General features: G+C 48.3%; 1 protein-coding gene across 1 annotated transcript in view; it reads right to left on the reverse strand.

Annotated features, from left to right (window-relative positions):
• TIE1 (tyrosine kinase with immunoglobulin like and EGF like domains 1) overlaps nucleotides 1-27,621 on the reverse strand; it is a 329,526-nt gene that overhangs the window by 13,746 nt on the left and 288,159 nt on the right. The window contains exons 20-22 of the mRNA XM_085602980.1: nucleotides 23,303-23,343; nucleotides 16,030-16,126; nucleotides 13,818-13,917 (exon numbers count right to left, since the gene is read on the reverse strand). Coding sequence (XP_085459106.1) covers nucleotides 13,818-13,917; nucleotides 16,030-16,126; nucleotides 23,303-23,343 — 238 coding nt within the window. The remainder of the gene's footprint in view (nucleotides 1-13,817; nucleotides 13,918-16,029; nucleotides 16,127-23,302; nucleotides 23,344-27,621) is intronic.

A 27,621-nucleotide genomic window follows, 5' to 3' on the forward strand; every position in this document is an offset into this window, starting at 1 on the left:
ATGGGGATCTTCTCCCGGGTAGGCTTCCCCCGAGAAGTCGTCAGCGACCGAGGTACGAATTTCATATCCAAATACATGAAGTCCCTCTGGCAACAATGCGGGGTCACCTACAGATTCACGACCCCCTATCACCCCCAAGGGAACGGACTAGTGGAGCGTTTTAACCGCACTCTCAAAGGGATGATTGGGGGATTGGAAGAGCCTCTCCGTCGCCAGTGGGATGTACTGCTCCCGTGCCTCCTCTTCGCCTACCGGGAAGTTCCCCAGAAGTCCCTCGGTTTTAGCCCCTTTGAACTCCTCTACGGGCACCCTGTGCGAGGGCCCCTCAGCCTAGTCAAGGAAGGTTGGGAGATGGCCCCCCTCACGACCCCTCCAGACGTCTTCAAATACATCCTGGCCTTACGAAACCAGACCCGGCGCTTCAGGGAGATGGCCAAGGCGAACCTCGAGGCCAGCCAGGAGGACATGAAGAGGTGGTATGATCACAATGCCTCCTCTGTTGAATTCGAGCCTGGGCAGCAAGTATGGGTGATGTCCCCCACCGAACCATGTGCCCTGCAGGATAAGTGGACGGGGCCCTTCAAAGTGGTCGAGCGCAAAAGCCCCGTCACTTACCTCATCGACATGGGGTCCTCCCGGAACCCCCTTCGGGTCCTCCACACCAACCGGCTCAAACCACACTTTGTGCGATCCGAACTAAGCCTCTTGATGGCTACAGACAATGGCACGGAAGAAGACTCCGAGCCCCTCCCGGACCTCCTGAAGACTCAGGAGAAGGACGGCTCCGTGGACGGGGTCCGGCTCTCTGACGCCCTCACTTCGGAGCAACGCCAGGACTGCCGGGACCTCCTGCTGCAGTTCACTGCCCTGTTCTCCCTCACCCCCGGGGTCACCCCCTGGTGTCTGCACGACGTAGACACCGGGGACAGTCCCCCTGTCCGGCACCGGGCCTACCGCGTACCAGATCGGGTACGGGCCTGCATACAGGAGGAAGTGGCCAAGATGCTCACGATCGGGGTCATCGAGCCCTCGGACAGTCCCTGGGCCAGTCCGGTCGTACTAGTTCCCAAGGCCGCTGCCCCCGGCTCCGCCCCTGAACTAAGATTCTGCGTCGACTACCGGGGTTTGAACGCTGTCACCCGGACCGACGCTCATCCCATCCCCCGAGCAGACGAGCTGATCGACCGGCTGGGTGCCGCCCGCTACCTTAGTATCTTCGACCTAACGGCGGGCTACTGGCAGATCGGCCTCACACCCAGGGCTCAGGAACGGTCAGCCTTCTCTACCCCCGATGGCCACTATCAATTTAAGGTCATGCCTGGTAATACCATACCTATTTTAACTCACTACACCACCACTCACTACACTTGTTGCACTGACCCCCACGCACCCATACGGCTGTCTCTTAAAAAGATCTCCGAAAAAGAGCCCCTTCGCGGGAGCCCGTCGGGCATTGCAGCGCCGGCCCGACGAGGAGCACAGCCCTATGATGAAGCATGACACCTTGCTAGGTGTGTGAGGGCATTATATAGAGACTAATCGCTCTCCCCCTTTCCTTCCCAGAGGAACTGCATCCCTTGGTTTTGTTCTTTGGCATGAAGAATGCCCCCGCCACGTTCCAACGCCTTGTGAACCAGGTCTTGGCGGGACTTGAAGAATTCAGCGCTGCCTACCTGGACGATATCGCTGTATACAGCCGCCACTGGTCCGACCACCTCCGTCACCTCCAGGAGGTCCTACAAGCCCTCCAGCGGGCCGGCCTCACCATTAAGGCCGGCAAGTGCCAGATTGGCCAAGGGTCTGTGACCTACCTTGGGCACCAAGTGGGGAGCGGGCTGGTGGCCCCACTACAACTTAAGATTGCTGCCATCCAGTCCTGGCAGCCCCCCGTCACCCAGACCGAAGTCCGAGCCTTCCTGGGGCTCACCGGCTACTACCGGCGGTTCGTGAAGGACTACGGCAGCATCGTGGGGCCCCTCACGGGTCTCACATCCAAGAACCAACCGAAGCGGGTCAACTGGACGCCTGATTGTCAAGCGGCCTTCGAGGAGCTGAAGGCCGCCCTGTGCACCGCCCCGGTGCTCCAGGCCCCCGATTACAGTCGGGAATTTGTGGTGCAGACCGACGCCTCCGACCACGGCATCGGAGCCGTCCTCTCTCAGTTGAACCACGAAGGTCATGACCAGCCGGTGGCCTTCATCAGTCGACGTCTCCTGGCCCGAGAACAGCGTTGGAGCACCATCGAGAGGGAGGCATTTGCAGTAGTGTGGGCCCTCAAAAAGCTCCGACCCTATCTCTTCGGTACCCACTTCCGGGTACAAACCGACCATCGACCCCTGCAATGGCTGATGCAGATGCGGGGGGAAAACCCAAAACTCTTGCGCTGGTCCATTTCCCTGCAGGGAATGGACTTCACCGTGAAGCACCGACCAGGCCAAGACCACGCCAACGCGGATGGCCTGTCCCGCTTTTTCCGCCTCGACGAAGAGAGTCCCCAAGGAGATGGGTGACTCTCCCCGCCTTCAGCTGGGGGGGACGCGTGTTGGACAGGCCTCACAGACGGCTTGCTCTCTCCCCGCTCGACAGGGCCCGAACTCCGGCCCACCTGGCATATCCCCACGACAAGCACCTGTACTCCGTCTCCCGACGGACCCTCTGCCCTCGGACCCCTACTCATCACGGGGTCCAGCCCCACCGGCTTCCCCGGCCGGGTCAAGCCGCCATCTGGGGCCCTGCACCACGCGGCCGCATGGCCTCCCCTCGACCCTAACCCCGGGCCTGGCCGGCCCCGACATCCCGGCACCACCATCCACCCAGGAGGTGAGCGGACCACTTGGCAAGTCAATGGGAGAACGAAGTGTCGAGGGCTCTCCCCCGCCAAGGTGCCGATCGCCCCCAGCTCCCCCAGACACTGGCTCCACCCCCTGCTGGGTGTCTGGACACCTTCATCCCGGACCCTCCGACCTCCAAGTGCGAGGGTCCGGACATCAAGGGGCACCAGCCCTATAACTGAGGCAGCTCCGGAGCAGGAAGGTAGTTGTATCCTGGAGTCGAGAGACACCGAGTGAACTCAACCTGGACGGTCTACTGGCGCTGCCGTAGCCCGCTCTTGTGAACCATCGTCCTGCCTGCTGGCGCTGCCACGGCCTTCTGCAACAGTCATCTTCCGGGGACCTGCTGGCGCTGCCGCGGCCCGTTGTAACGACCATCCTCACCGGGACCTGCTGGCGCTGCCGCGGACCGTATATCTTCCGGGGACCTGCTGGCGCTGCCGCGGCCCGTTGTATCGACCATCCACACCGGGACCTGCTGGCGCTGCCGCGGCCCGTACCCCCTAACCACCAAGCTCGAGGATTGTGAGCTCATCATCATCTCATCCGAACTACCTGATTGGTAAATAGACTGCCCCGCTACCCCCTTCCCTACCTTGCGAGACTCTAATCGAGGGGACCCCTGAGTCCAGACCTCCTTGTACCATTCAACCGTACCTTAAATAAGTGCTTATAAAGAACGCTGAACCTTATCCGTGTGTGATATCTGTCTGGGGGGGGGAAGTTACTTGTCTGTACGATCGCTGGAGACGGCTCTCCCCGGAGACCTCTCCTCCTGACCCCGGCCGACCCTCCCGGTCCGTCTACCTTTTCTAACACTGTACTATGTGCAGATAGATAGGGTTTGATACTGTACCATGTGCAGACAGATAGGGTGTAATAATGTACTGTGTGCGGACACATAGGTTATGATACTCTACTGTATCCAGACAGATATGACATGATACTGTACTATGTGCAGATAGATGGGGTGTGATACTGTACTATGTGTGGACAGATAGGGTGTGATACTGTACCGTGTGCGGACAGTTAGGATGTGATACTGTACGTGTGCAGACACTGTGTTATACTCTACTGTGTGCATACAGACAGGGTGTGATACTGTACTATGTGCAGACAGACAGGGTGTGATACTGTACTGTGTGCAGACAGTTAGGGTGCAATACTGTACTGTGTGCAGACAAATACGGTGTGATACTGTACTGCATGCACACAGGGTACAATACTGTACTGTGTGCAGACAGATAGGGTGTAATAATGTACTGTGTGCGGACACATAGGTTATGATACTGTACTGTATCCAGACAGATATGACATGATACTGTACTATGTGCAGATAGATAGGGTGTGATACTGTACTATGTGCGGACAGATAGGGTGTGATACTGTACCGTGTGCGGACCGATAGGTTAAGATACTGTAGTGTATCCAGACAGATATGATGTGATACTGTACTAGGTGCAGATAGATAGGGTGTGATACTGTACTATGTGCAGACAGATTTGGTGTGATACTATACTGTGTGAGGACAGATAGGGTGTGATACTATACTGTGTGCGGACAGATAGGGTATGATACTGTACTATGTGTGGACAGATAAGGTGTGATAGTGTACCGTGTGCGGACAGATAGGGTGTGATACTCTATTGTGTGCGGATAGATAGGGTGTGATACTGTACCGTGTGCGGACAGATAGGTTATGATACTGTACTGTATCCAGACAGTTATGACGTGATACTGTAATATTTGCAGACAGACAGGGTAAGATATTTTACTATGCATGGACAGATAATGAGTGATACTGTACTATTTGCAGAAACATGATGTGTGATACTGTATTGTGTGCAGACAGATATGGTGTGATAATGTACTGTGTGCGTACAGTTAGGGTGTGGTACTGTACGTGTGCAGACACTGTGTGATACTGTACTGTGTGCATACAGACAGGGTGGGATACTGTACTGTGTGCAGACAGATAGGGTGTCATACTGTACTGTTTACGGACAGATAAGGTGTGATACTGTACGATGTGCAGGCAGACAGGGAGTGATACTGTACTATGTAGAGACAGAGTGTGATACTGTACTGTGTGCAGACAGTTAGGGTGCGAAACTGTACTGTGTGCAGAGAGATAGGGTGTGATTCTGTACTGTATACAGACAGATAGGGTGTGATACTGTACTGTATGCAGACAGGGTACAATGCTGTACTGTGTGCAGACAGATAGGGTGTGACACTGTATTGTGTGCAGACAGGTAGGGTGTGAAACTATATCATGTGTAGACAGATAGGGTGTGATACTGTACTGTGTGCGGACAGATAGGGTGTGATACTGTACTGTGTGCAGACAGGTAGGGTGTGAATGTGTACTATGCGCAGACAGACAGGATTTGATAGTGTATTATGTGCAGAAAGATAGGGTATGATACTGTAATATGTGCAGACATATAGGGTGTGATAATGTACTGTGTGCAGACAGCTAGGGTATGAAACTGTACTATGTAGAGACAGATAGGGTGTGATACTGTACTATGTGGACAAAGATAGGGTGTGATACTGTAATATGTGCAGACATATAGGGTGTGATACTATACTGTGTGCAGACAGATAGGGTGAGATACTGTACTATGTGCAAATAGATAGGGTGTGATACTGTATTGTGTGAGGACAGATAGGGTGGGATACTGTACTATGGAGAAAGCTAGGGTGTGATACTGTAATATGTGCAGACAGATAGGGTGTGATACTATACTGTGTACAGACAGATAGGGTGTGATACTATACTCTGTGCAGACAGATAGGGTGTGATACTGTACTATGTGAAGATAGATCGGGTGTGATACTGTACTGTGTGAGGACAGATAGGGTGTGATACTGTACTGTGTGCAGACAGGTAGGGTGTGAATGTGTACTATGCGCAGACAGACAGGATTTGATAGTGTATTATGTGCAGAAAGATAGGGTATGATACTGTAATATGTGCAGACATATAGGGTGTGATAATGTACTGTGTGCAGACAGCTAGGGTATGAAACTGTACTATGTAGAGACAGATAGGGTGTGATACTGTACTATGTGGACAAAGATAGGGTGTGATACTGTAATATGTGCAGACATATAGGGTGTGATACTATACTGTGTGCAGACAGATAGGGTGAGATACTGTACTATGTGCAAATAGATAGGGTGTGATACTGTATTGTGTGAGGACAGATAGGGTGGGATACTGTACTATGGAGAAAGCTAGGGTGTGATACTGTAATATGTGCAGACAGATAGGGTGTGATACTATACTGTGTACAGACAGATAGGGTGTGATACTATACTCTGTGCAGACAGATAGGGTGTGATACTGTACTATGTGAAGATAGATCGGGTGTGATACTGTACTGAGTGAGGACAGATAGGGTGTGATACTGTACTGTGTGCAGACAGATACGGTGTGATACTGTACTATATGCGGAGAGATAGGGTGTGATACTCTACTATGTGCGGAGAGATAGGGTGTGATACTGTACTATGTGCGGACAGATAGGGTGTGATACTGTACCGTGTGCGGACAGATAGGTTGTGGTACTATACCTTGTGCGGACAGATATGGCGTGATACTGTATTGTGTGTGGATAGATAGGGTGTGATACTGTACTGTGTGCAGACGGATAGGTTATGATATTGTACTGTATCCAGACAGATATGACGTGATACTGTAATATTTGCAGACAGACAGGGTAAGCTATTGTACTACGCACTGACAGATAATGTGTGATACTGTACTATGTGCAGAAACATGATGTGTGATACTGTATTGTGTGCAGACAGATATGGTGTGATAATGTACTGTGTGCGTACAGTTAGGGTGTGGTACTGTACGTGTGCAGACACTGTGTGATACTGTACTGTGTGCATACAGACAGGGTGGGATACTGTACTGTGTGCAGACAGATAGGGTGTCATACTGTACTGTTTACGGACAGATAAGGTGTGATACTGTACTATGTGCAGGCAGACAGGGAGTGATACTGTACTATGTACAGACAGAGTGTGATACTGTACTGTGTGCAGACAGTTAGGGTGCGAAACTGTACTGTGTGCAGAGAGATAGGGTGTGATTCTGTACTGTGTGCAGACAGATAGGGTGTGACACTGTATTGTGTGCAGACAGGTAGGGGGTGAAACTATATCATGTGTAGACAGATAGGGTGTGATACTGTACTGTGTGCGGACAGATAGGGTGTGATACTGTACTGTGTGCAGACAGGTAGGGTGTGAATGTGTACTATGCGCAGACAGACAGGATTTGATAGTGTATTATGTGCAGAAAGATAGGGTATGATACTGTAATATGTGCAGACATATAGGGTGTGATAATGTACTGTGTGCAGACAGCTAGGGTATGAAACTGTACTATGTAGAGACAGATAGGGTGTGATACTGTACTATGTGGACAAAGATAGGGTGTGATACTGTAATATGTGCAGACATATAGGGTGTGCTACTATACTGTGTGCAGACAGATAGGGTGAGATACTGTACTATGTGCAGATAGATAGGGTGTGATACTGTATTGTGTGAGGACAGATAGAGTGGGATACTGTACTATGGAGAAAGCTAGGGTGTGATACTGTAATATGTGCAGAGAGATAGGGTGTGATACTATACTGTGTACAGACAGATAGGGTGTGATACTATACTCTGTGCAGACAGATAGGGTGTGATACTCTACTATGTGAAGATAGATCGGGTGTGATACTGTACTGTGTGAGGACAGATAGGGTGTGATACTGTACTGTGTGCAGACAGATACGGTGTGATACTGTACTATGCGCGGACAGATAGGGTGTGATCCTCTACTATGTGCGGAGAGATAGGTTGTGATACTGTACTATGTGCGGACAGATAGGGTGTGATACTGTACCGTGTGCGGACAGATAGGTTGTGATACTATACCTTGTGCGGACAGATATGGTGTGATACTGTATTGTGTGTGGATAGATAGGGTGTGATACTGTACTGTGTGCATACGGATAGGTTATGGTATTGTACTGTATCCAGACAGATATGACGTGATACTGTAATATTTGCAGACAGACAGGGTAAGCTATTGTACTACGCACGGACAGATAATGTGTGATACTGTACTATGTGCAGAAACATGATGTGTGATACTGTATTGTGTGCATTCAGATATGGTGTGATAATGTACAGTGTGCGGACAGTTAGGGTGTGATACTGTACGCGTGCATGATACTGTATGTGTGCAGACACTGTGTAATACTGTACTGTGTGTATACAGACAGGCTGTGATACTCTACTGTGTGCATACAGACAGGGTGTGATACTGTACTGTGTGCAGACAGATAGGGTGTGATACTGCACTGTGTGCAGACAGGGTACAGTACTGTACTGTGTGCAGACAGATAGGGTGTGATACTGTACTGTGTGCGGATAGATAAGGTGTGATACTGTACTGTGTGCAGAATGACGGGGTGTGATACTGTACTGTGTGCATAGAGACAGGGTGTGATACTGTACTGTGTGCAGACAGAATGGGTGTGATACTGTACTGTGTGCAGATAGGGCACAGTACTGTACTGTGTGCAGACTGATAGGGTGTAATACTTTACTGTGTGCGGATAGATAAGGTGTGATACTGTACTATGTGCAGACAGACGGGTGTGATACTGTACTGTGTGCAGATAGTTAGCGTGCAATACTGTAGTGTGTGCAGACAGATAGGATGTGATACTGTACTGTGTGCGGACAGATAGGGTGTGATACTGTACTGTGTGCAGACAGGTAGGGTGTGAAACTATATTATGTGTAGACAGATAGGGTGTGATAATGTACTGTGTGCGGACAGATAGGGTGTGATACTCTACTGTGTGTGGACAGATTCGGTGTGAATCTGTACTATGTGCAGACAGATAGGGTGTGATAGTGTACTATATGCAGAATGATAGGGTTTGATACTGTAATATGTGCAGACATATAGGGTGTAATAATGTAGTGTGTGCAGACAGCTAGGGTATGAAACTGTACTATGTGGACACCATTAGGGTGTGATACTGTACCGTGTGCAGACAGATAGAGTGTGATACTGTACTATCTGCAGACAAATATAATGTGATACTATACTGTGTGAGGACAGATAGGGTGTGATACTGTACCGTGTGTGGACAGATACGGTGTGATACTGTATTGTGAGCGGATAGATAGGGTGTGATACCGTACTATGTGGAGATAGATAGGGTGTGATATAGTACTTTGTGGAGACAAATATAATGTGATACTATACTGTGTGAGGACAGACAGGGTGTGATACTGTATTGTGAGCGGATAGATAGGGTGTGATACTGTACTGTGTGCAGATGGATAGGGTGTGATATTGTACTGTGTGGAGACAGATAGGGTGCGATACTGTACTATGTGGAGACAGATAAGATATGATTCTGTACGGTGTGCAGACATATAGGTTGTGATCCTGTACTGTGTGCAGACAGATAGGGTGTGATACTGTGCTGTGTGCAGACAGATAGGGTGTGATACTGTACTATGTGGAGACAGACAGGGTACAATACTGTACTATGAGCAGACAAATATGATGTGATTCTGTACTATGTGCAGACATATAGGTTGTGATACTGTACTATGCTTGGACAGATAGGGTGTGATACTGTACCGTGTGCGGACAGATAGCGTGTGATACTGTACCATGTTCGGACAGATAGGGTGTGATACTATACTGTGTGCGGAAAGATAGGGTTTGATACTGTACCGTGTGCGAACAGATAGGGTGTGATACTGTGCTGTGTGTGGACACATAGGGTGTGATACTGTACTGTGTGCAGAGAGATAAGGTGTGATACTGTACTATGTGCAGATTGATAGGGTGTGATACTGTACTATGTACAGACAGACAGAGTGTGATACTGTACTGTATGCAGACAGGGTACAATCTGTACTGTGTGCAGACAGATAGGGTGTGATACTGTACGGTGTATAGACAGATAGGGTGTGATACTGTACTGTGTGCAGACAGGTAGGGTGTGAGTGTGTACTATGCGCAGACAGACAGGATTTGATAGTGTATTATTTGCAGAAAGATAGGGTATGATACTGTAATATGTGCAGACATATAGGATGTGATAATGTACTGTGTGCAGATAGATAGGGTATGAAACTGTACTATGTAGAGACTGATAGGGTGTGATACTGTACTATGTGGACAAAGATAGGGTGTGATCCGGTAACATGTGCAGACATATAGGGTGTGATACTATACTGTGTGCAGACAGATAGGGTGTGATACTGTACTGTGTGCAGATAGATAGGGTGTGATACTGTACTGTGTGAGGACAGATAGGGTGTGATACTGTACTGTGTGAGGACAGATAGGGTGTGATACTGTACTGTGTGCAGACAGATACGGTGTGATACTGTACTGTGTGCAGACAGATACGGTGTGATACTGTACTATGTGTGGACAGATAGGGTGTGATACTGTACTATGTGTGGGCAGATAGGGTGTGATACTGTACCGTGTGCGGACAGATAGGTTGTGATACTATACCTTGTGCGGACAGATAGGGTGTGATACTGTATTGTAAGTGGATAGATAGGGTGTGATACTGTACTGTGTGCAGACGGATAGGTTATGATATTGTACTGTATCCAGACAGATATGACGTGATACTGTAATATTTGCAGACAGACAGGGTAATGTATTGTACTACGCACGGACAGATAATGTGTGATACTGTACTATGTGCAGAAACATGATGTGTGATACTGTATTGTGTGCATACAGATATGGTGTGATAATGTACTGTGTGCGGAGAGTTAGGGTGTGATACTGTATGTGTGCGTGATACTGTATGTGTGCAGACACTGTGTGATACTGTACTGTGTGCATACAGACAGAGTGTGATACTGTACTGTGCGCAGACAGGTAGGGTGTGATACTATACTGTGGGCGGATAGATAAGGTGTGATACTGTACTATGTGCAGACAGACAGGGTGTGATACTGTACTGTGTGCAGATAGTTAGCGTGCCATACTGTACTGTGTGCAGACAGATAGGATGTGATACTGTACTGTGTGCGGACAGATAGGGTGTGATACTGTACTGTGTGCAGAAAGGTAGGGTGTGAATCTATATTATGTGTAGACAGATAGGGTGTGATAATTTACTGTATGCGGACAGATAGGGTGTGATACTCTACTGTGTGCGGACAGATAGGGTGTCATAGTGTGCTATGTGCAGAAAGATAGGGTGTGATACTGTAATATGTGCAGGCATATAGGGTGTGATAATGTACTGTGTGCAGACAGCTAGGGTATGAAACTGTACTATGTGGACACAGATAGGGTGTGATACTGTAATATGTGCAGACAGATGGGGTGTGATACCGTAATGTGTGCAGACAGATAAGGTGTGATATTGTACTGTGTGGAGACAAATATAATGTGATACTGTACCGTGTGCGGACAGATAGGGTGTGATACTGTACTATGTGCAGACAAATATTATGTGATACTATACTGTGTGAGGACAGATAGGGTGTGATACTGTATTGTGAGCGGATAGATAGGGTGTGATACTGTACTGTGTGCAGATGGATAGGGTGTGATATTGTACTGTGTGGAGACAGATAGGGTGTGATACTGTACTATGTTGAGACAAATATAATGTGATACTATACTGTGTGAGGACAGATAGAGTGCGATACTGTATTGTGAGCGGATAGATAGGGTGTGATACTGTACTGTGTGCAGATGGATAGGGTGTGATTTTGTACTGTGTGGAGACAGATAGGGTGTGATACTGTTCTATGTGGAGACAGATAAGGTATGATTCTGTACGGTGTGCAGACAGATAGGGTGTGATACTGTACTGTGTGGAGACAGACAGGGTACAATACTGTACTGTGTGCAAACAGATAGGGTGTGATACTGTGCTGTGTGCAGACAGATAGGGTGTGATACTGCACTGTGTGAAGACAGACAGGGTACGATACTGTCTTATGAGCTGACAAATATGATGTGATACTGTACTATGTGCATATAGATAGGGTGTGCTACTGTACAGTCTGCAGACAGATAGGGTGTGATACTGTACCATATGCAGACAGATAGGGTGTGATACTGTACTGTGTCCAGACAGAGAGGGTGTGATACAGCACTATGTGCAGACAGATAGGTTGTGATACTGTACTGTGTACGGACACATAGGGTGTGATACTGTACTGTGTGCAGACAGATTGGGTGTGTTACTGTACTGTGTGCAGCCAGAGAGGTTGTGATACTGTACTATGAGCAGATAGATAGGGTGTGCTACTGTACTATGTTTGGACAGATAGGGTGTGATACTGTACCGTGTGCGAACAGATAGGGTGTGATACTGTACCATGTGCGGACAGATAGGGTGTGATACTATACTGTGTGCAGACCGATAGGGTTTGATACTGTACCGTGTGCGAACAGATAGGGTGTGATACTGTGCTGTGTGTGGACACATAGGGTGTGATACTGTACTGTGTGCAGAGAGATAGGGTGTGATACTGTACTATGTGCAGATTGATAGGGTGTGATAGTGTACTATGTTTGGACAGATAGGGTGTGATACTGTACCGTGTGCGGACAGATAGGGTGTGATACTGTACCATGTGCGGACAGATAGGGTGTGATACTATACTGTGTGCTGACCGATAGGGTTTGATACTGTACCATGTGCGAGCAGATAGGGTGTGAAACTGTGCTGTGTGTGGACACATAGGGTGTGATACTGTACTGTGTGCAGAGAGATAGGGTGTGATACTGTACTATGTGCAGATTGATAGGGTGTGATACTGTACTGTGTGCAGACACATAGGGTGTGATACTGTACTGTGTGCATACACATAGGGTGTGATACTGTACTGTGTGCAGACAGATAGGGTGTGAAACTATATAATGTGGAGAAAGATAGGGTGTGATACTGTACTGTTTGCGGACACATAGGGTGTGATACTGTACTGTGTGCAGACAGGGTGTGAAACTATATAATGTGGAGAAAGATAGGGTGTGATACTGTACTGTTTGCGGACACATTGGGTGTGATACTGTACTGTGTGTAGACAGATAGGGTGTGATACTGTACTATGCGCAGACAGGTAGGATGTGATACTGTACTGTGTGTGGACACATAGGGTGTGATACTGTACCGTGTGCAGACCGATAGGGTATGATACTCTACTTTGTGCAGACAGGGTGTGATACTATTCTGAGTGTGGAGAGATAGGGTGTGATACTGTACTGTGTGCAGACAGACAGGGTGTGATACTGTACTATGTGCAGACAGATAGGGTGTGATACTGTACTGTGTGCAGATTGATAGGGTGTGCTACTGTACTGTGTGCGGACAGATAGGGTATGAAACTATATAATGTGGAGAAAGATAGGGTAGATACTGTACTGTTTGCGGATACATAGGGTGTGATACTGTGCTATGTGCAGACACATAGGGTGTGATACTGTACTATGTGCAGACGGGGTGTGATACTGTACTGTGTGCAGACAGGGTGTGATACTGTACTGTGCCCAAGCAGATAGGGTGTGATAATGTATTATGTGGAGATTGCCTACAATAAAGTACTGTCTGCACATAGACTGGATGTGAAATGGTGCTGTTTTCACATAGGCTGGATGTGAAATGGTGCTCTTTTCACATAGGCTGGATGTTAAATGATGCTGTTTTTACCTGGATGGATGTGATGCTTTACAGCACGCACTTGGTTTGCATGATATCCTGTGTAATATGTGTTGGTGTGCCGTTCTCACAGGGGTTTGGTATGAATCTGTGGTATTTGCACCCAGGCAGATTTTGACATTATAGGACATGTGCATGCATGACATGTGATATTGGAATCAGTTCATGTAGTGAGAGAATGGATTATCTGCATGTTTGTATGTGATCGCATGTGCACACGGGTTCTGTGATACTGTACCTTGCGTGCTTCCAACATTCGGACCAGCTGCACGGAAATCTGAGCAAATGGAGGGCGCTCGTAGGGTCGGTCTCGCCAGCACTGTCTCATCATGTCATATCTGGACAAAGCAGAGAAACACAGACGGCACGATGAGTGTGTTTGTGTAACAACACATGGAGCGCTGATGGGGCCAGCATGGCTCACACGCTGTACACAAGTCGTACTTCAGCGCTAAACGGAAATCGGATTCCCAGTCACTAAGGGCACAGTTCACCTAAACATTTGGACTAAGGGCCTCATTTATGGGATTTTGGGGTAGGGCAGCGCAGCGAGGCACCTGCTGCGCTGCCCTATGCCAAGGCGAACAGGGCATTCCTGTCCTTTCCCACTGCACGGGTGCACTTTTGGAAGCTTAGCGCCAAGGTAGGCCCCCATGCACCATTGTGCAACATGTGCCTCGATCGCAGGCAGGGGCACCTTCCTGCACAAAAACAATTGTAGGATGAGTTTTCCTCTTTTTATGTGTACTACGCAATGAAAGAGGGAAAAAACGAGGAGAAATAAAGATATTTCTCCTCGTTATGCCTCACCTTGAAAGGTGTAAGGATGTGGCGCTTCCCCAGGTTTACAAGTCCTTGTAGATTTGGGGCAAGAAAGCAAAAGACACACAATTGATGAACAGAATGCAGAACAAATCATAACATTCACCCTCAGTCAAGAGATCTGGGTTAAATCCATCATTCTTTTGCTCACCATGCCACCCCAGTTTAGACCTGGCCATATGCAAATCAGTCTTGACCCTGTGCCTCATGGGATAAGTCCAGCCCAAACTGCCAAGCCAGGTCCTCCCTGGACCGGAAACAAGCATTAAACTGGGGTGGCATAGTGAGCAAAAGAATGATGGATTTAACCCAGATCTCTTGACTGGGGGTAAACGTTTTGATTTGTTCTGCATTCCGTCCATCAATTGTGTGTCTTTTGCTTTCTCGCCCTAAGTGCGCCAGGTATGCCCAGACGTGGGCCCTGGACTCACTGTGCCATGGGAATCAAGCTATCCTGACTGAAGAGGGGTTAAACCCCGAAACCGGTCCTCGGATGCTTGTTTCCAGTCCAGGGAGGACCTGGCTTGGCAGTTCGGGCTTGACTGTTCCCATGAGGCACACGGTCAAGACTGATTTGCATATGGCCAGGTCTAAACTGCGGTGACATAGTGAGCAAAAGAATGATGGATTTAACCCAGATCTCTTGACTGGGGGTGAATGTTTTGATTTGTTCTGCATTCCGTCCATCTATTGTGTGTCTTTTGCTTTCTCGCTTTAAGATCTGAGGCAGCATAAAAAATTCCATGGGAGTTGCTTGGGAAAACCCCCTGCCACGCCCATGGAACACTTCCCAGGCACAGAGTAAGGTGTGGCTTTGCGTGGCTTCATAAATCTTTATGAGAGCTCTACGTCACACACGTAACACTTTACGTGGTGCAAAAGTGATGCAGGGCTGCCAAACAGAAGCCCCTAAATGTTCAATTTACGCACGCAAAGGGCTCCAATTATGCATTCAAATTCAGCTGTGAAATTTACAAAACATATACGTACACTGGTAAGAGGATTTACTCATGCCTAACAATACCCCAGTGTGATGTGAATCATCTCCTAGGTGCAGGGAGGAAAGGATTCCATGCTGTTGAAGCTTTAGAATGTTTGTGGTATTTCACCAACATCCCCGCCACTAATTCCCACTCTGGAAATAATTGGAGATTTACTCCTGTTAAGAATGGATGTAAATCAGTTTCCAGGTTGGGGATAGGAAGAAAACATCCCCTAAATTTGTTGGGGCACAACCCCCTAAATTTGTGGGGCACAACCCCCTAAATTTGTGGGGCACACTGTGAAGGTTTTCACCAGAGGAAAACATTTTTTCACCAAGGAGAATAAAAGACATTCAATTCTACTACTAAGGCAGTTTTGCAAATGCAATTAGAAATTATATTTAAGGACTCATGAAGAATGGAATTTAGAATTCACAAAACCTTTCTAGGTGTACCTTTGGAAATCTTTGTGAATTCTAACAATTCATGAATCTGCCTCGAGGGCACACACCTCCTGGTGCAGAGTTGCACTTTATTCCAAGATGCAGAACTCACGTGAGGCAATGCTTGACCTCCTGTGCAGAATAAGTGAGTTCAGGAAGGAGGGATTATGGGTAAATGGAGGGGGGGTAAAATGACACTTACACCTCGTCATCACAGTTTAGCGGCTTCTCCATCCGGTAGCCCTGCGGCAGCTTCTCGTACAGCTCTGCACACGTCATGCCACAGTACGGTGTCCCACCTGTGACAACACAACAAAAGAGTCATGTGGCGGAGAACACGTCAGGAGTGTGTGAACTGTTAAGGAATGGACTTGGAAACAAGTGTCTGTGCCTGAAGAAGTCTGAAGTCTCAATGGTCTCTACAAATGCAAGGCAAGCCTGTCTGCGCCCATCCGCGCCCGACCGGAGCCAGGGGCCAGGACCCCTGCACCTTTTCCCCCAGCACGCCTCAGGTATTCAAGAGCGCAATTGCTCCAGCTAAATAACTATCCCAGGGCCATCTGTCTCCATCTTATACGAGCTGAAAATTCCATATCAAACTGTCCTCATTGCCCTTATACACTCTCTCCCCTTTTTCGGCCACCTCCCCCTTCAAGGGTTGCTCATAGAATTTTGCTTTTAACCTGTAGATCCCTTCCCAAGCATTCTACGGAAATTTCGATCCTACTACAAGATTCTGCCCCAGAGGTTCTATTTTTAACTGAAACCTGGCTCAACACTAGCTCTGAGCCTGACATAGTACAAACTCTGCCCCAGGGGTATGTGATTCAAAGGGTGGACAGAACCACAGGCAAAAGCGGAGGAATTGCGATCGTCTTTAAGAACCACCTCACCTGCCGCCTATTTGGCAGTCCTCTCGAGGACTGCGAGAATGTACGCTTCTCCTTAGAATTTTCCCCTCTCCTCTCGCTCTCAGGCATTCTGATCTACCACTCCCCGGGTGCGGTCGGCTCCTTTTGCAAATCTCTTTTTTTTCAATCTAGCTAGCACATCCGCCAATTGTACACTCCTCAGTGATTTTAATTTGCATTTCGATGATCCTGGAGCCACCTCAGCAGTTGAGCTAGCAAATGACCTTGCGCCACTCCAGCTGGTGCAAAATGTTCTTCTGCCCACACATGTGCAGGGACATTGTCTTGACCCAGTGTTCTCTAATTTGGAGAATCTCCAAGGGAAATGACCCTATCCCAATTCTCTGGTTTGACCATCACTTGGTGCCTTTATCTTGGCGCCCCAAAACCCCCGCCCACCCCTCACGGACACTTATCCGACCATGGTCTAAGCTCCCACAGGAGAACTGGATTCAAGAATTGGAAAATAACAGACCTCAATTGGTTCCCTGCCCAGTTGTAATGTATGATAACTTCTGCAGTTGGATAGAGGACTCTTTGAATCAGGTACTCCCTAAAGCCCGGATCATTAAAAAGAACGGCTCACACAGATCAGCCTGGTACTCCGCTGAACTACGCACCCTGAAACAGAGCTTTAAAATTCTAGAAAGACGTTGGAGGAAAGACTTTGCATCCGACAGCAAGCTCACTTACAGAAGGGCCATATGCAAATACAGAGGTGAAATGAAGATAGCTCAGGCATCCTTCTACGAGGAAAAAATTCAACTAGCCGCCAATTCCCCCAGAGAGACTATTTCCATCACAAAAAGGCTCCTTAAAAGCCCAGCCCCTCTAGGCCCAACTGACCCCCATGGTACACGCTGCGAAAATCAGGCTGAGTATTTTTACACCAAAATTCAGAACATCATTAAAACGCTCCCTCGAATCGACCCCGCATGCATGAGCTCTCCTCCCAACCCCTCCTCCACCAATCATCGCTTGGAGTTCTTTCCTCCTCTCCCCCTGGAAACGCTCCTGGCCCTTATGTCCACAGTAAAACGCGGATCACCAAGAGACCCAGCTCCCATGAACATCCTAATAAAGGCAGGATCTACTATTGGCCCCACGATCACCCATGTTATCAACGCCTCACTTAGCACAGGAGTAGTCCCCCCCCCTCTGGAAAGGGACAATGGTCAAAACCCTTCTTAAGAAGCCTCAACTGGATCCCGCAGACCTGGGCAACTTTCGCCCTATCTCTCTTCTATCTGGCATCGCAAAATCACTGAAAAATATGTCAAGCATATTCTTTCAAATTTCCTTGAAACCTTTAATCTGCTACATCCATCCCAAACAGGCTTCCGGCCTTGGCAGAGCCCAGAAACTGCCCTGCTAGCGGTTGTGAAGGAAAGCAGGAAAATCCTAGATGCTGGAGGTTCAGCAGCCATCATACTATTGGATCTGAGTGCGGCATTCGACACAGTGAATCACCAAGTCTTGATTCATCGTCTCATCAACTTGGGAGTGGCCGGAACTGCTCTGAGTTGGCTGCGCTCCTTCCTGAAAGGACATTCATTCCAGGTTTTTGAAGAGGGTGTGAGCTCCAAACTTCGGCCTCTTCTGTGTGGCGTACCGCAGGGCTTATCTTTGAGCCCTACCCTCTTCAACGCGTATATGGCCCCTTTGGCTTTGATCATGGCCCCTTTTGGGATCCATATGGTCACCTACGTCGACGACACCCAACTGGAGATGATTTTGGGGTCACCCCTAACCTAGGGGGAGGGCAACTAGATGCCATGAACACAAAGAGCATATTACGCTGAACGAGTCAGTGGTGGTCCCATCTTCCTAGGACCACTCCAAGCAAAGTTAAGGGCAGAAATACAATGCCAACAAAAGGCCCAGCAAAGCATTATGGGTCGAGATTCTAGGGTGCAGTGAATATTATAGTATTAGCTCTCAGCTGAGCCGAGAGCCTGCCCCTTGAGGAATGTTTTGATTTTGGATACTATAATATTCACTGCACTCTAGAATCTCGTCCCATAATGCTTTGCAGGACCTTTGGTTGGGATTGTATTTTTGACCATGACTGACTGTGCTCAGGGTGGTCCTAGGAGGATGAGACCACCACCGAATCGTTCAGCATGATGTGCTCTATGTGTTCAAGGCATCTGCTTGGTCCTCTCCCTAGCTTAGGAAGGACCCCAAAATCATCACCTCTCTCTTTGCGATATATTTGCATTCTCACTTTTGTGAGATGACTATATGCGAGATGACTGTATGCATCTTAGCATGTAAAGATCTAATTCATCATTATTTTACTAAATGTACTGTTGTGAGATGACTGTATGCATTTTAGCATGTAAAGATAGAATTAATTATTGTTTAACTAAATGTACTGTTAGTTATGTTTTCATTTTCACTTTTATGAGATGACTATATGTATTTTAGCATGTAAAGATAGTTACTTGAAGTCTTACTGAAGGTATGTGAGATTTCTGTTTTATTAATCCACATTACACTGAAAAAAACAGATTTCTGTTTTATTAATTTGCATAACACGGAATTCATGCATAAACTCTGGAGTAAGCTACTGCACCCACAACCCTTTGATGAAACAACTTTACCTTTACATGCTAAAGAACATATAACCAATTCACAAAAGTGAGCTTTGAAAAATATCAGGCAATGAGAGAGGTGATGCATTTGTGGTCCCCCCTAACCTAGGGGGAGGACCAAGCAGATGCCTTGAACACAAAGAGCACATCATGCTCAACGATTTTGGTGGTCACATCCTCCGAGGACCACCCCAAGCACAGTTAGAGGCAAAATACAATCCCAGCCAAAGGCCCTGCAAAGCATTATGGGACGAGATTCTGGAGTGCAGTGAATATTATGGTATTAGCTCTCAGCTGAGCCCGAGAGCCTGCCCCTTGAGGAATGTTTTGATATTGGATACTATAATATTCACTGCACTCTAGAATCTCATCCCATAATGCTTTGCAGGGCCTTTGGCTGGGATTGTATTTTTGCCCATAACTGTGCTTGGGGTGGTCCTAGGAGGATGGGACCACCACCGAATCGTTCAGCATGATGTGCTCTTTGTGTTCAAGGCATCTGCTTGGTTCTTTCCCTAGGTTAGGGAGGACACCAAAATCATTACCTCTCTCACTGCATGCTCTATTTTCATTTTCACTTTTGTGAGATGACTATATGCATTTTTGCATGTAAAGATAGAGTTACTTGTTGTTTTATCAAGGGTATGTGAGGTGTCTGTTTTATTAATGGGGTGGAGATGGAATGGATTTGCGGAGTGGAGAGTTTAGTGGTACTCCGCCAACTACACCCAGCTTTACCAAAAAGACTACGCACAAGTGTAACAAATCGCCAAGTGAAACTATTTGATGGGGTCTTCAAATCACCACTCAATAGGACAGCGATGTAAGGGGTCCCTCACAGGCCACAATTACATCACACAGGAATCGAGTTCAACTGAAAACAAGCACTACCTGCTCTAGAAACAAGTACTGACGGTGCTCAGGATTCTCCCATCAATGTCTGCTGAATAGAACTAGACAGAGACCCCTCGCTTACTGACATCCAAAAACAAAAGGCAGAATGCTAGACACGCTTTGAGAGAACTGAAAACAACTCTCCAGTACAACTGTTTGCGAAATCTAGAAATGAGGCAAAAAATTCTTTTAACACCACAGGAGAGGCCTCCCCCCTCACAAAGAAACGAGAAGCACAGCCACCACAAAAAACAGGAAAATCTGAGAAGCATGGCATATATTTATATGTGTGTGTGTGATCTACCAAAAAGTCAAACAAAGAACAAATAACAAATTGCATAGTGTGTGCATACTAATTACGAGAGTCAGGATAGTGATGGTACTAAATATAGGGGACAAAATAGAAAAAATATATCGACAGGTCAGTGAGTCTAGATTTTCTATACCTAACTTCACATATATGTAGCTGCGCAGTACATATTTATAGCTTGAAGGTGCATCAATGTGTAATTAAGAATAATAAATCTATACATCCCTATATGCACACATCTTTCAATATTCTGTCCTTGGTCTGATTGTACCACAATATCCCATGTCGATATCCAGTCGAACAATCATGGGGACCACTTAACACAAACTACACCGCAGCCTTAGATTGACAAAATGTGAAGAATCACAAGGACAAGTGACCACACTTATGATGAGCGGCACCACACACATGATGAGCGGCACCACATACATGATGAGCGGCACCACACACATGATCAGCACTACCACACACATCATGAGTGGCACCACACACATGATGAGCATCACCACACTCATGATCAGCGGATCAACACATGATGAGCGGCACGACACAGATGATGAGCATCACCACACTCAAGAACAGCGGCACCACACATGATCAGCGGCGCCACCCATGATCAGTGGCACCACACATGATGAGTGGTACCACACACATGATGAGCACCACCACATACATGATGTGTGACACCACACATATGAGCTGCACCACACACATGATGAACGGCACCACACACGTGATCAGTGCCACCACACACGTGATGAGCAGCACCACACACATGATCAGCGTCACCACACACATGATGAGCAGCACCACTCACATGATGAGTGGCACCACACACATAATGTGCAGCACCACACACATGATCAGTGCCACCACACACATGATCAGCTGCACCACACACATGATGAGCGGCATGACGCACATGATTAGCGGCACCACACACATGATGAGCGGTACCACACCCATGATGAGCAGCACCACACACGTGATGTAAGGCACCAAACACATGATGAGCAGCGCCACACACATGATCAGTGGCATTACACATGATCAGCGCCACCACACACATGATGTGCAGCACCACACACGTGATCAGAGGCACTACACACACAATCAGCAGCACCACACACATGATGTGCTGCACCACACACATGATGAGCAGCACCGCACACATGATCAGCAGCACCACACACATGATGTGCTAGAGGACTCATGAGAATAACAGAGACAGTCATGGAAAGCAGAACAAACACATGAACAACGCAACGTGAACCTCTTAGAAAATAAGAAGGAAGAGGTCACGCACCACCACAAACTACGAAGGGCTAAAATCCTACAAGTGGAAGAACATCTCTAGGGTGAAGGATGAACAGAAGAGCTAGGCCCTCCCTGGACGAGAACTACAGATGGCAGAAAAGGAAACAGAATCTGTGGTCCTGCGGCACCATCAGAGCATCAGAGACCACAAGAATCCCAACGACAGCAGTGTCTGTGAACCTGCCAAGATCTGGCAGCGCCTAGAAACCGGAGAGCTGTAAAGCAAAGCTGAACTGTAGACAGAGAGATGAAAGAGAGAGAAAGAGAAACATGGAGCGAGAGAGAGAGGGAGTGAAAGAGTGAGACAGGGAGACAGAGAGAGAGAGAGCGAGAGAGAGAGAGAGAGAGAGAGAGGAGAAAGAGGCAGAGTGAGAGAGAGAGGAGAGAGAGAGGAGAGGGAGAGGAGAGAGAGAGAGAGAGAGGAGAAAGAGGCAGAGTGTGAGAGAGAGAGAGAGAGGAGAGAGAGTGGAGAGAGAGAGAGAGAGGGGAGAAAGAGGCAGAGTGTGAGAGAGAGAGAGAGAGAGAGAGAGAGAGAGAGAGAGGAGAGAGAGTGGAGAGAGAGAGAGAGAGAGAGGGGAGAAAGAGGCAGAGAGAGAGAGAGAGAGAGAGAGAGAGGAGAAAGAGGCAGAGTGATAGAGGAGAAAGATGAGAGAGGAGAGAGACAGACAGAGAAAGAGAGACAGAGAGAGCGAGACAGGCAGGCAGAGCGAGACAGAGAGCGATGAGAGACATATATACAGAGAGAGATAGATTCTGTGCATCTGTATGTGAGTGAAAGAGTAAGATGTAGACGCAGCTGTTGCCTCATTTATGTTTTTTCCTTTTATTTTTGAAGGTCTCACAGGGGACGTTGTGGTCTAGTGGGTACACATGGGATTGTGGAAGTGTGAGACATGGACTCTGATCTCGGCTTCCTTCACTTCATAACACTGTGTGATCCTGGCCCTGGGAAAATAGTTTCAACTTTCTTTGCTCCGTTTGCCTCAACACCCAAAATGCAGCGCTTGGAAGTAATACAATTGCATGTGTGCGCTATTGAAAATAGATGCTTTAAAGAGGCACGTCATAATCTTCTATCGGGCTCATGGTACAACAACTCATATACCAAACCAAAGGCAGGCCTGAGGTGTGGGCACTCTGGGTTTTGGGTGGAAACATGATGATTCATTCCAGCTGATCAAACGAGCCTTTAACTTTCAAAGACGCACGATGCTATTCCAAGACCAAACACTAGGTGCGGGGTTAAGCACACCACGTACATTTAATATAGTTCCAAGGAAAGACCGAGAAAGCCAAGGAGAAGCAGTGTTAGTATAGTGGCCTCAGTGAATGACAGTGAGCCAATGGGAGCAAGGGACAGGGGACAGGCTGTGGCAGAATTCAGAGATGAGTGCAGCGTGGAGGGGGCGGGGCATGAGGTAGGAGATGGGAGGAGCTTGTACTCACCCAGGCTGACGATCTCCCACAGCAGCACCCCGAACGACCACCTGAGAGACAAGAAACAGCGAAACACGTGTCACATGTGAAACCCAAAGTCAGCAGAGGACAAAGAGTGAAGCAGAGCAGCGAGTGTTTAAGGCATGGCCAAAGAGGGCTCTGGCCCAGGGCCCCAGCCTTTCAGGGGCCCCTGATAGAGCCAGCGCACTGACGCCTCACGGTATACGAGCGCTCTATACATTCCTTAACATAGCATAACATAACAGCAGCTCTGTTCTGCAGAGAGACTAGCCTTGATGACCTTGAGTAAGTCTTAACCCGATTGTTTTTAATGCCATTTCCCTTAAATACATTTTTTTTCTTTTTAAACAGATTTTATTTGTCAAATAGCACATGTGAAGCAGAGCTCTGTAACCCAGAAACTTCTGAATAATAAGTTTACATCATCATGACTTTGACTTTTACAAAAGCAAATCAAGGGAAAATGGAAAGCAATACAGATGAAAAAATCATCAAAGAAACTATAACCCAACAAGCCCCCCCCCCCCCCGTCGCACTAAAGTCTTCCCTAGAGCGGCACATCATTAGGAAATGCACCTACATCAATAACTGCAGCACACTATTACACATGAAACTACGTCTTGCACAAAGAGGAAATTAAGCTGGGTGGAGGAGCCCTGCGGTAGAGACGGGTTCCAACTGCATGCCTCGATAGTCCGCCCATCGCTTCCAAATTTAAAAATGTTTGTGAGGGCACCCCCTTGCTGTAAAAATGGGGATCAGCAAGCCCATGCAAAAGTCCAGGCCGTTCTTCCATGCGGACACTGAGGGCGCTGCCGGTGCCCTCCAGGACTTTGCGATATCTCTTTTAGCCATAGTAAACCCCAATAGCATATGTCTCCCTCCACCCCTTCCATAATATGTAAGAGTACCAGCTTTGGCGAGCGGGGAAGGTCCCAGCCCAATATCTCCGAGAGGCAGGCCTTTACTTCCCTCCAAAATCGTGCCAGGGCAGAGCAGTGCCAGACCGTGTGCATCAGGCTACCCCCCTCCCGCTCGCACCTGAGACATATAGGGGAGGCAACCAATCCCGCCCTCCACAATCTAACCATTTTGAAGTATACCCGATGAAGGTACTTGAACTGGATAAGGCGTAAGAACTGCTATTGCAGCCCCCCACGGGCAGGCTAGTGCCTCCATCCTGTCCTCCCCCTCCAGCGGGCCAACATCACCCTCCCAGGCCTCTCTGAGCTTCTGTAGAGTGGAGGAGCTATGGGTAACCAGGGATTGGTAGATTTTAGAGATCTTATGGTCTTGGAGATCTCCCATAAACACCTTTGCCTCAATCGGGCTGAACTCGGCAAGCGACTCTAAGCCCTCCAATCTAGGGGAAATAGCATGCCGGAACTGAAGATATCTATAAAATTGGGTTCTCGGCATTTGAAAGCCCTTCTGTAGATCCTGAAAGGACTTCAGGACCGGTCCCCGCATTACATCGTCCAGGGAAGAGATACCAATGCTGTCCCAGCCACGAAACCCAGATAGAGTAGCCAATTGTGGCAATCGTCCATTGTTCCAGAGGGGAGTCTCCCTCGTCAGCCTATTCCACCACCCCATCCTCCGTAGGGCCTGCCTCCAAATCTGAAAACTGACCCTCGTAACTGGCGGCAAAGAGTTGCGCAGTGGTGCAGAGTATTTTATAGTGTGCAAAGTGGAATCCCCCACACACCTCCGTTCAACTGCATAGGCAGGGTCGACCCTATCCCCGTACCACCATTCATTTAAGACAAGCAGGTGCAAGGCCATATAGTACGATAGAATGTTGGAGGTTGACAGCCTCCCACAGTACGTAGATTGGAAACACGTCCATAATGCAACTCTGGCCACTCCACCAGCCCCCAAAAACTGTCTCAGGTCGCATTAACCTGTTGGAACCATCTGGGAGGAATCGGGTAGGGGTGATTTTGCAAGTGGTATAGTAAACGGGGGAGCGAGACCATCTTGAAGATGGCCTATCTACCATAAATGGACAATGGCATATGGGACCAGGTTTTAAGATTCTCCCGTACACGTTCCCATACTGGGGCCAAATTTCTGTCCCAAGACACGCTAGGCTAGTCTGACAAGAATACTCCCAGATACTTCATCCCCCCTGTAGCCACCCGAACAGACGAGGCTCAGGAGCCCAGACCTGCAGCATCCCCAAGGACCCTCAGAGTGGACGTTTGAGGGTTCATATATAATCCCGACAACTCCCCGAAGATCTGCATGATGCGACGCGACCTCGGTCTCGTCCTATTCACATTGGTAACAAAGAATAGCACGTCGTCAGCGTACAGTGCAATACGGTCCGACAGCCGCACGCCCTGTCAAAGCCGGTCACCTGTGCATCGATTCACACCCAAGCGGCCAGGGGTTCCATAGCCAACGTACACAAGTATGGTGACAAAGGGCAGCCCTGCCTGGTGCCCCGCCAAATGGAAAATATTGAGGAAGTAGAACCAGCTACGTGCACTGACGCGGTGAGGTCAGTGTAAAGCAATGTCAGGTAGGACAAGAATTGTGGTCCTATATTCAGCCGGTGTAAGAGCGCGAATAGATATACCCAACTGAGGGAATCAAATGCCCTATCCATGTCTACCAGTAACATCGCTGCTTGTTCACGCAACCCCTGAATGGCTGCAATAGTAACATGAGCTCGACGAATATTGTGACGTGTCGCTCTCTGAGGCATAAAACCACCCTGATCGGGATGCACTAAGGTAGTTATATGGGACCGAAGGCGATAGGCCAAAGTCTTGGCCAAGATTTTTGCCTCCACATTCAGTAGAGAGATAGGGCGATATGAAGTGTGCTGGTCAGGGGGTCGGCCAGGCTTGTATAAGACCACCACCTGCGCATGTCTCCAGTCGCGAGGAAGACAACCTCGCTCCCTGGTCTCCTCCACCACTCTAAGATAATGGGGCCCTAGCTGCGAAAAGTACTTTTTAAAATATTCACATGGAAAACCATTCGGCCCTGGGGCCTTCCCAGGGTTCAGGTCCTCTAGGGAGACACCCAGCTCCTTTACCGTGAGTGGAAGATCCAGCTCCACGCATGTCTCACTAGATCAAGCCTTAGATGGAAGATCGTCAAGAAAGCGGCCTATCACATCCTCATGTAGACAGTCTCTGGGGTATATAGCTCCGCATAGTATGTGGCAAAACGTTCTTCAATTTCAGAGGAATCCGGGAGGGACTCCCCATCTGGGCCGGCGATACCAGAGAGGGCCTGGGGGTAAAATATCCCCTGACACAACCTGTGGAGCAGCTTACTGGACTTATCTCCCCACTGATAAACCCTACTACGGGGCGCCAGCCAAGCCAGGTGGGCCTCATCTAACAAAAGGTCTGCATATACCTGCTGTGCTAGCAATAATTGTTGATGGACCTGACCACCCCGTCATCCCTACTGCGACTTTCCAGTTCTATAATATTAGCCTCAGATTTTAGAAGGGACTCCTTGCGCGCTCTGCGAGCTGCCGCACAAAAGGAGATGTCAGCACCCCTTATAGTGGCCTTCATTGCATCCCACAGGGGTTCAGCCCCCACAACAGATCCTACGTTAAATGTCAATTAGCGATCGATAGCACTCTCTATATGCTCCCCATATTCTTCCTTCTGTAAGTTCCAAACCGAAAGGCACCATCGGAAAGGCTGTCTCGCCAGGCCCACCTGCAAGGTAAGAGCTACCGGCAAGTGATCTGATAGACGCAGCGGGAGGATATCAGCCTCCACCACCCTGCCAACCGCCACTCAGGGTACAAATAAATAATCCATGCGGGAATAGAAATCATGAACTGCCGAGAGATATGTGTATCCCTGCACATTCCCGTGTAGTCAGTGCCAAGGGTCCACCCAATCAAGCCCCATCACCAGGGAGTGTAGTTTAGTGGGCTGGCGAACATCCCAGCATCTCCCGGGCCTCCATTGATCTCTGGTCACTTCCATCACATCATTCCAGTCCCCCCCCCCGACCACAGACATGCCGTCCGGCATATCCGCCCACAAAGTCATGAGTCGCTCTACCAAGCCCCAGGAGAGTGGTGGGGGGGCATAGACACATTCCAGTACCATACACTCCTCACAAACAGTGCCATGAAGGAACAAATATCTCCCCTGAGTGTCAGCCCACATTTTAACCTGTCTGTATGGAACCCTGTGGTGGATCAGAAATGCCAAACCCCGGGAGCCCCTTGTAAACACCTAGTGGAACACCTGGATGTATCCATAATGTTGAAAGCATAATGCCTTCATCCCCATAAGGTGCGTCTCTTGTAACATGAGAAT

The sequence above is a fragment of the Triturus cristatus genome, chromosome 4_2 (genome assembly GCF_964204655.1).
Source record: "Triturus cristatus chromosome 4_2, aTriCri1.1, whole genome shotgun sequence".
Taxonomy (NCBI): Eukaryota; Metazoa; Chordata; class Amphibia; order Caudata; family Salamandridae; genus Triturus; species Triturus cristatus.